This window comes from Corvus brachyrhynchos, unplaced genomic scaffold, assembly GCF_000691975.1.
Source record: "Corvus brachyrhynchos isolate BGI_N302 unplaced genomic scaffold, ASM69197v1 scaffold60, whole genome shotgun sequence".
Lineage (NCBI taxonomy): Eukaryota > Metazoa > Chordata > Aves > Passeriformes > Corvidae > Corvus > Corvus brachyrhynchos.
In genome coordinates, this window is record NW_008236767.1 from 1,834,285 (window position 1) to 1,844,528 (window position 10,244).

The 10,244-nt window shown below is 38.5% G+C and overlaps 1 protein-coding gene across 20 annotated transcripts in view; it reads left to right on the forward strand.

Annotated features, from left to right (window-relative positions):
* The window catches only part of DTNA (dystrobrevin alpha), a 193,059-nt gene that overhangs the window by 85,535 nt on the left and 97,280 nt on the right, over nt 1-10,244 (forward strand). For 13 of the 20 annotated variants that reach the window (XM_017727416.1, XM_017727423.1, XM_017727422.1 and 10 more), the window contains one exon: nt 9,622-9,689. In XM_017727416.1, coding sequence (XP_017582905.1) covers nt 9,623-9,689 — 67 coding nt within the window. In that variant the 5' untranslated portion in view covers nt 9,622. Of the gene's footprint in view, nt 1-9,510; nt 9,535-9,621; nt 9,690-10,244 lie in introns of those variants that run through there. The other 7 variants (XM_017727434.1, XM_017727426.1, XM_017727415.1 and 4 more) reach the window with 2 other exon arrangements.

Sequence of the window (10,244 nt, forward strand, 5' to 3'; positions counted from 1 at the left end):
CTGCTGATTCTTCTTGTATCACGTGGTACTGCCAGCCTACCTGTTCTGTTTCTGCTGTGTATAACAACTGGGTTGCTGTACTGCTTGTGTGGTTATTCATGGGTAAACAGGCAGGCAGTTATGGGACAAGAACGTACAGACCCTGATTCCAATCACTCTGACTTTGTGAGAGGTAGTATCTTAACTGAGTATCTTGAGGTTTGAGCTTTATTATAACTAAGGCTGCCTAGTGAAATCATTTTAACAGTGCATGTGAAACTTCTTTTTCCACCACAAAAGTAGAGACATAGAGGTGTGACCTTCAATGAGATCTGGTACTTGAAAACAGAATTAAAGTTAGTAAGTTGACATCTGCTTTTAAAGCATCTTCATTTGAATGCAGCCACCAAAACAATCAAGTGGTACCCCTCTTACCCAGGTCATCGCTTACTCATTTTACCAGGCCATTCATGGAAGGGATATGCCCAGGTAAAAGAGATAAAATCTTACATTTCCTTATGCCCTGACAGCAGCTAATTGCTAAAAACCCCTTCTTCAGATATTAATTAGATCAGCCTGGAGGCTGCTCCTGCTTGCATTAAGGATCTGATTTCTCTCCACATGAGATCCTTACAGACTCAGTAATCAAAGCTTTCCTTGTCTCAGAAGGTATATACTTAACCCAAATATGCTCCTGAATGCCTTAATTCCAGTCCTAGTGCCATTTTTCTGTCCTAGTGCCTGCTCTCACTGAGCTTCAAGACAAATTAACAGCTACCACTATGAAAGAGTATATGTGAACAATTTCATCAGTGCCTCATCATTCTTTCATTTGTAATTTATTTCCTACCTTTCTGGCAAATAGATCTGGAGGGACTTGGATTTCCATGGGATTGTTTTTAAAGGTTCTTCTTTTTAGCTGTGTTGTTTAGATATAGTTCAGACTTTCTTTTCTATAAATCTATTTGTTTTAACATTTCAGAAAATTGAAAAGTGAAAAAAACCCAAAGGCATCTGTTTCAGGCATAAAGATAAAAAAGCTTAAATACTTCTTGGTTGTCAGTTGTATAATGGAAAACTCTTTGTAGCTGATATTTTTCAACTTCTCTGGATCAGTGGCTATTGCATTTTGTTTGGGCGCCACAACTTTTCATCAGTAAGGTTACAAAAGCCAGTAGTCTTTCTATTAACTAATTTTTTTGACTACTCACAGTACTTAATTTTAGTGCGATTTTCCTATAACCTGCAAAGGATCTTAATAATTTCAACTGCCTAGGAATGCATTTTCTCTTGCAGCTACCATTTGGTTTATTTAGTGGGTTTTGTAATTCTGAGGATGTGAAAGTACCTACTGTCCTACAGCAAATCATCATCAAATCTGTATTTACAAAAGCTGACAACTTGTATTATTAAAATTGGCAGAAGCCGGGAAATGCTTCCTAACACAATTGTTTCACTGACAGCTTACTCTCAAATGAATTTGGGTTTAATTATGGCAGCACAAGAGGAGCTGAAAGATCCCTTTGACTAAGTAGGATTTTAATTATATTTGAAATCCTGCAACCTCCTTTTTGCCTCTACAATGGCAAGTAAAAAAGAAAGAGGACCAGACTACCAGAGTATCAGAGTATAAATTAAATGCTTCCTGTGATAAAGGCCTTATAATTCTTTATCCCTTGAGTTTCATTACAGTTTTCTCTATCAATTATGGCTTCTCTAACCAATTGAAAGAAGTAGAATTGCAAATTTGAGTGTTCAGAGGTCATCAGTTCTTTATTGATCTTGGCTTCTAGAAAAATAGTTTTAAAAATACATATTCTGAAGGAAAAACTACCATTTCAGTGAAATCCAGCTCCAAAATGAGTTAATGGGTAAACTCCATAAAGATATTTACACATCAGAAAAATCAGATTTGGTATTGTATATTGCCAGCTTTTGTGTTTGAGTTTTGGGGGCTTCTTCTTTTCCTGGAATGTGTTTTGAGTGTAACCAAAAAGAAGTGACTGTTAGTGGAAGTTATTTTTAACTACCCCTTGGTAGAATTAAGGCTCTGAAATGTCATATTCAAAGGAAATCTGCATCTTCTTTATTATTTTAAAATATTTAATAAAATTTAGACAAAATACAATTTTTAAATAGCATTTGAATAGAAGTTTGAAACACTGCATTGAAATTCAGTAGCAGTTAACTGGAATCAATCCCTTATGTTTAGCAGAGGTGATGGCAGTGAAGCCCTGGAGAAAAGTTTTTTGGAGGTGACCAAAATTATTTTATTGGATAATCTTACGCTCTCAAAAAATGAAAACATATTTGAAGCACTGAATATTAGCTTTCTTTCCATATTTCATCCAATAGAGTAGTTTCTTCCAGTGTCAGGAAGGCTGACTCAAAAAGAGCATGGCTAGAAGAATTCATCAAGGCAACGCCTGTACAACAGCTTTTCAAAGTTTCATATGTATATTTTAAGTTACAAGTACTCGTTTTCTTAAATGTCTTTCATGTCTGGAGTAGTAAGATTCTCTAAGAGAAGTTCTCCATGTTGCAGAGAAAAGCTGAAAATTATACTGTACAAGTACCCATGAAAAGAAGAAAAATAAGGATTTTGGTATATATTTCAGCCTAGTTAGTAACATTTTTAATTCCTAAACTTGATAATGCCTAGTGCACATGGAAAGCAACTGATGTTTCCTTTGTCATGGCCTCCTCTAGTAAACTGCTGATTCCATACAGTATGAAATTAAATGAAATACGTAATTAGTCTATTTTGACTCTCACATTTTCTGTCTCAAAATTATGCTTTCTTTTTTTAAGTGTTTAATCCCTTCACACTTGTTTTATAGACCTGAGAGATAAGATTTGCATAGCATTCAAACTTCCTTGAAGACTGTGCATTATGGAAATCACTTGCAGTGGGTGCCTTATTAGGCATTTTTGGCAGTTTCCCACTAAGGATACAAAACTCCCAAAAGGGGAGCTGATGAAAAAATATGTTGGAAAATTCTTTCTTAAAAACAGAACCACATTTCACTAAAGGAATAAATCAAGACAGAATTTCAGGTTTTTTGGTGTTATTAAATTCGAAAAATACGACAAAAATGAGAATAGTCAGACTTGCTGAGACTCATGTTGGAGATGAACTTAGCAACAGCTTTTGTTTTGTTTCTTCATTGCAAAAATCTCATCTAGATAAAATACAAGCACACTTTGTAAGTGCAGTGCAATTATAGCTAGCCTCAGGAAAGAGCATTGACCAATTTTATTACAGTGCCAAAGATTAGTCCTGGAATGTAAAGCTGAGAGAGGCCTGTTAGGGACTTGCTTCATTGGAACATGTGGAACAAGACATTCATACAGCACCAATAAATCCATTAAGGGGAAGAGGGCTCTGAAATAGCCCTTCAGGATTTTTATTATTAACGACAAGGATTGCTGAGGTTGGTGATGTCAGAAATATGGTTTTAGCCAGCACTCACTGTCCCTTTTAACTCACTGATCTCCAGTCCAAATTCTTTGAAATAAGCAGCCATAACTGTTCTAGTTAGCTGAGGAAAATCTACCTAACACACCTGAATTTGGAGAAAATAGGAGAAAATAAAAGATCAGTGGAACATCTCCTCTCTCACATTGCCATGAATCCTGCGTGAACAGAATCCTAGCTGTTGACTATAGCTTTTAAGTTCCTCGTGAAGTCACCGTTAGACCCTAGCAGGCTCATTCATTTTCATAAATCTAAATTTCTGGTAAATCCTGAAAAGAAATAGCAGTTTGTTATGTATGGAGGGCATTTTGATAAAACTGTTCTGAGCAATGGCAGACAAGAAGCCTGTGCTGCTGAAAAATGGTCATGTTGTCTGCTCAAAGCTGGGTTTAAATATTGTCCAGCTGCATAGAAAATAGCTTCAGATTTGTCAACAGCATAAAAAATAGCCACTGAGAAACCAGCACATTTCTCTGCATCCTAATGCTTCTAATTCCCAGAGACACTGAAGTGAATATCATTTCATGGAAGAAAAAATAGCTTCTATATCAAGAGTTTGAGATTTCCTCACTAGGGAAATACAGACTGCTCAGATAAAGGATGCTTGATCCTGGTTGATGTTTTCTGCCAAATGGTGGTATTCTTTCCAAAAAGTGATTTCGAGTTACTCACTGTTGAGATTACCAGTCTCGTGGTGCAAAACTTCGGCTAGAAGTTGGGTCCCAAAATGCTCCCAAGAGCTTCAGAGCACCAGCACACTCAGCTGGACAAGACTGGAGCAGAGAGGTGTTTCTCTTTTTCCTCTGACCTGCTTCAACAGAAAAACAACTTTTATCCAGCCTGAAAGACTGTCAGAAGTGTCACTGGCCAGGATTCGGAGCCTCTTTTTTCAAAGCCCCGGCTGCGTCACAACCATCACATGGGACTTGATAAATTTTTCATGCCAGAATTAATCAATTTCAGTGGGCAGTTTTCCTCACTGGCGTGTATCCTGCCTCCCTGGGGCACTTCATCTGTCACCGACAAATGGGATGGGGATTTGTGGAAGTGCTAGTGGGGTGGCTCTTCTCAGACCCATCAAACTGTGTGTGCGCATGTCAGGTCAGGAATTTTTGGGTCTCCTGGGACGTGTGTGGGACTTTACAGAGAGGAGTGCCAGGTACGTAGGCAACTGCTTCTTTTGATGGTGTGCTGCTTTAACCCCAGCTGGTAACAGAGTCACATGCAACTGCTCCCTTATTTCACCACCGGCCTCACCACCAGTGTCGGGTAGAATCAGGGAAAAAAAAGTGAAACTCATGGATTCAGATAAAAACAATAATTGAAACAAAGTAAAATATAATAATAACAATAGTGAGACAGAGAGAGGTAATAATAACGAGACAGAGAGAGGAATACAACCCAAGATAAATAAGTGATGCCCAGTACAATTGCTCATCACCCACTGACCAATGCCCAGCCCATCTCTGAGCAGTGATTGACACCTCCCCGCCAATTGCCCCCAGTTTATACACTGAGCATGATGCTCTCTGGTATGGAATATCCCTTTGGCCAGTTCAGGTCAGCTGTCCTGGCCTTGCTCCCTTCCAGTCATTTGTGCACCTCCTTGTGGATACAATATTGCTGCTAGCAAGAATTTTTCTTGCTTCTTTCCAGTCCCATGAAATACTTTTCTCTTATCACGGAAGATATTAGCAGAGTTCTATAAACTATGATCACCTGTGACCTTGCAGAGCTTTGTTTATGGTACAGTAGAAAAATATTTTGACAATGGATATTTTAGGATTTTAGCCAATCACCCCAAGGGGTGGCTGATCCTTTGACCAATTAGACTATGAAGAAAAAAGTCTATAAAGACAAGAGTTTGTAAAATAATTAAATAAATCAATCTTGCTGCACAATTCCTGCCTGTTGGATCTCTCTTCTCCTCCCTACCACTGCGGGATACCATAATACCTACTCACTGGCAGAGCCTAGGAATCTGAAAAGTCCTTGACTTAGGGTAAGCACTGCTTAGCAACAATCAAAACATCAGTGTGCTATCAACATATTCTCAGACTGAATCCAAAACACAGCACTGTACCAGCTACGAGGAATAAAATTAACTCTATTTCAGCCTAAACCAGGACAGATTGGTTTTTTGGAGCTAATAATTTAAATGTAGCATGCATTCCTTTTATCATGCACAGACCTAGCTCGAGAAATGGAAATGTAATGGAAATATGCTACCTATGAAAAGAACGACATATAGTGGGGTTTAATAAAATACATTATTTACCCTGTAAATACTAAAACAAGAAAAACACTTATTTGTGAGAGAGATTATTGCAGTGCTCATAATCCAAGCAGCACAACAGGAAAGGAAAGATAAATGAGGCATTTAGTTCTCACCTTGTGCATATTATATGATATTCCCACCCACATTTTATAAACCAGAAAAGTATATTAAAAATAGACCAATTATGCTTCTGATACTGATAAGCATGAAGATGAAATTGTAGTCAAAATAGTTCCAATCAAACTATATTCTTTCTTTATTTATTCTTTCTGACACTACTGATGTCATAAAAGTTTTCAGCTTGAAACATGGGTAAAAATGAAACATTCACAGTATCTTTTTCAGAGGCTGGAAACCTCATGCTTGGAATGATTTCTGCTTTGGAATGTCTGTAATATATTGAAGCCTTAATACCATGCTAATTGGTACCTTACTAATTAGCTTGTGACTAGAATTTTAATTAGATGCACAATAGGTGTTCTGCTTACCTGCAGTGGAGGAGCTATTTCCTGGGAAGAAAAGTGAAGGGAAAAAGATAGTGAAAGGAATCCATGGAAGACAAATATAATCTAATCCCTACTATGAGAAATGCATACATTCATTGATATTTTTCAACATTCTGTCTCTGGAAATGTATTCTGTTTTGTAAAGCACATTAAAGTTTGCTTTGTGATTTGCTTTTCTCCCCCGTAGAACAAATTGTACTTTTTTTTCTGTGACGTGACATGTGCTGTGAGCAAAATGAGAAATACTGGAACACGACTGTAGTCACTTAGCTCAGGGCCAGCCCCAGGGACTGAGGTGAATGCTTTGTGGGCTCAAAGCAGGAGTCTGTAATCTGATTTGAAGAGCAGAGCTGTGTACCTGGGAGCTGGGTCGCAGGGAACAAGGCTGAAAAGGGAGATGCCCGGCACCTTGACAGTGGCATTAGTTGAGCCTGGGCTGTAGTGCATTCTAGAGTTAAAAATGCATGTGAGAAGCTTGGAAGACACAGCTGAGTGAATTCCTGTCGTGGCAACTCAGAAGTACCAATACTTTGGTAGATGAGCATCATCTATCACTTTTCTTCTATCAGGAGAAGATAGGAAAGAGGGATGGGATGTAGCTGTCTGAAAATATTGCCACCACTAATGCTCTCATTAGCCTAACAACATTTACCCTGTTAGAGGGAACTTCAGGATTTTCATTTGGGGTGAAGGCTGTTTTAAAATCTGCAAAATATCTAGTGCAAGAAGAGTCCTAAAAGACATAATATGAAGCTCCTTCCTTCTCCAGTGAAGCCTGAGTTGTGTGTTTATAAATATAAAGTTATTTGTCAGGCCTGGTAATCCCCATAAGCCCCAGCAGTGAAAAGGGTGATTCAATTTCAGAAGATAATGGGGCATTCTGAAAAATGATGATCAGATCCAGGGAACATTTTTATATGAGGAGATATAAAAAGTAAAAGTAAAGGGAGGATGAATTGCAGAAAATGGAAAACCAGTTAAAGAATTTGTTTTTTCCCCCCCACTAAAGGGACACTTTAAGAACAGGCTTTTCTGAAGGAAGTGGAAAACATACTGTACAATTTGCATGATTTGAAAAATACTTTTTTTACAGAATTTAGACTGGGAAAATTCTTCTGCATGGTGAATAAGGTCACAGGTGAGCCACGTTCCATGCTCTGCAAGATATTTAAAAGCAATAGCTAAGGAGTATTTTTCTCCAGGTGGCAGTATGAGGGAAGTGAGAATAAAGTTGCACCCCTTATGTCTTCAATAAAATTTGTAGCAATCACTCTGAGACCAGCAATTATTTCACAAATGTTACAGAACATTGGTGGAATGAAAACAGCAAATTATTAACTGGAGAAAAATCTGTAAGATTTAAGTGTCAGTTGTGTCAAGAAATGGAAGATGATGTCATCCTTGTGCCAAAATCAAATTAACCCAATCTCGGTCAAATAACACAGAGTATTGGGTCTGAAAACAAGCTGCACATTGTTGGTGGAAAGATGCTGAATATAGAAGTCAGAGAAAATTATGATGGCTTATAACCAACTCTACAAGCAATTAATATTAATCAAAAATTGTGCTTGCTCTGAAGTATGCACTCAACTGCCTTGCCTAGTAAAAGGTGCTTTCTTTCCAAAGGGTGTTATTAACCCACCTGTCCTATGAGATCTGGTCATTTCCCATGGCAAATTTGTCTCCTACTATGAGTTTCATTGGAAACAGAAAGGAGCAGGGACTCAAGCCATGGTTAGTGGAATTATATTGCTTTTAATCTTTTATGGGCAGAGATTTAAACCTGATTCATGTAAAAAAGATATTTCTTGCTGTCTAATTAAGGTGCTGGTTGGGCCTGGCGTGTCTTGAGGTATCTCATTTTACTGGGAGTCTTCTCCGACACCTCCAAGCTAGCAAGAAAGACACCAGCTACCTCCAGATCACAGGCTGTGACCACTTCTGTGAAGCACTGTACTGAGAGCTGTTATCTCTGCAGAAGGGGAGAACATATTAGCTCAGACTTAATGCCATGCTACACACATCCCTATCACTCCCAGACAAATGAAAGCATGAGGGTGAACTTGAATATCCCTGCAAAGAGGCTGCATCCATACCCTTTGTCCACTTCCTAGTGGGACTGCTGCTCACATCACAAAATGCCCACCATAGATAGCACTTCAGCAGAGTCTTTATCAGTACTCTGAGAATTGAATAGGCTATTTGGAAAAGGCAATTATAATGTACCACCACTTCATTTGAACAGTGCATTTTGAAAGGGAAAAAAAAACCCACACAACAAAACACCCCTTTGTGTGATTGCCTTTCTGTCTTCGAGAAATAAAAGGAAACTGGTTTTCTATCTTGAGTTCTTTGGTGATGGCAGACTTCAGCATCCATACTTTTATCCTTCTTGTTGTATACATATGGAAGTTTGCTATGGGATACAGTGCAATTTTTGATTGCAGGCTTCTATAGAGCATCTCTTTTATAACCTAGGTAGTCTGATGTTATTTTACACAGTCTAGTTGACATGAGGATGTAGTTTAAAATGCAGGTCAGAAGCCCTAACCAGACTTGGCAGGCAGGAAAGGATATTGGTTCGACAGGATAATTACCCATAGAAGGTGGTGATGCTAGTTTTAATTTTTTGAGTGCTGCTAAAGATGTTTATCTTTACTTTGAAGGCTTTAGTCTTTTATGGTTTGAATGCTGGCTGTGAGAGAAGCTGTTGCTTTTCTCCATGCTGTATCCAGCAGTAGTACTCTTCAAAATATTTGAAAGATTTTTTCATCTGAAAACTGGAGGAAAATATATTCTTACTTCTGAGCCTTTTTCTGAAACTCATTTAATCAGAGATATACTGTCCTGAATTTGAATGAATATTGGGAGAGTGTTTGCTTGGGTAAATAGCATGTATTATGTTACGGTGTAGAGATTTAGTTGCTGTTGTTTGGTTTGGGTTTTTTTGTCTCCTCCAAATAGAATTGGCTAGAACATAATTTTTGAGACTATAAAATAATATCCGAATCTTTTATGATTTCTTCTTTCTTACATAATTTAAACTGAGGATTCCTTATTTAAGAAAACCTAAAATGAATTTCAGAGCTTGTGTTATGTAAGCCAGTTAGTTACATCAAGCAGAAAAACTGAACACTGCCTTTGGGAGAGAGGGGTGGCGGGGGGGAACAAATGCTTGAAAGCAGAGTCCAGGGAATGGAGGACAGTTTGAGGACCAGGTTCTCCATGAACCACGCCACACAGAGGCTGGCAAAAGGCATCGGATACGCGTGGAGCACCTGTCAACCTCAAAGGTTCTTTGGGATCAATTTTGGATGCTTTTGTACATATGTTCAGTCTGGGAATAATACTTAATGTTTTCACATGATTTTGTCTTCCAGAATGATTGAAGATTGTGGGAAAAGAGGAAATACCATGGCAGAAAGAAGGCAGCTGTTTGCAGAAATGCGTAAGTACTTCCTGGAAATGTTTTGCTGTGATAGACCAAGCCAGTTGCTACGCAGTGTCAGTTAAATTTATGCAAGCTTTCCACCTCAAATCTCTGTTGCACAAATGAATATCATGAGACCAAAACCACACAAAAATGGGCTGATTTGACCAAAGCAGGAAAGAGAGATTTTCTACATCAGATTTTTTGATTGAATTATTTTAATCAGTAGCTTCTTAAGACAAAGATGCTGGAATACACAGGTTGTAATGAAGAGAGATAAAGGTCTCCAAAAGCTACATCTTTTATTGGAGGTATCTGTAGTGGATTGACTCCAGCCAGCTGCGAAACTCCCACACATTTGCTTAATCCCTTACCAGCCCCCAGCGGGGTGGAGGAGAATATAGGGAGAGCAAAAGCAAGCAAACGCATTGCTTGAGATAAAGACTTGATTAAGTGACAGAAAGAGAGGGAAAAAATTACAACAGAAACCAAGAACCAGTGATGCAAAGGTGGCTATTTCCCGCTTCCCAGAGGCAGACTGATGCCCAGCCAGTCATGGAGCAGTGTCCACCT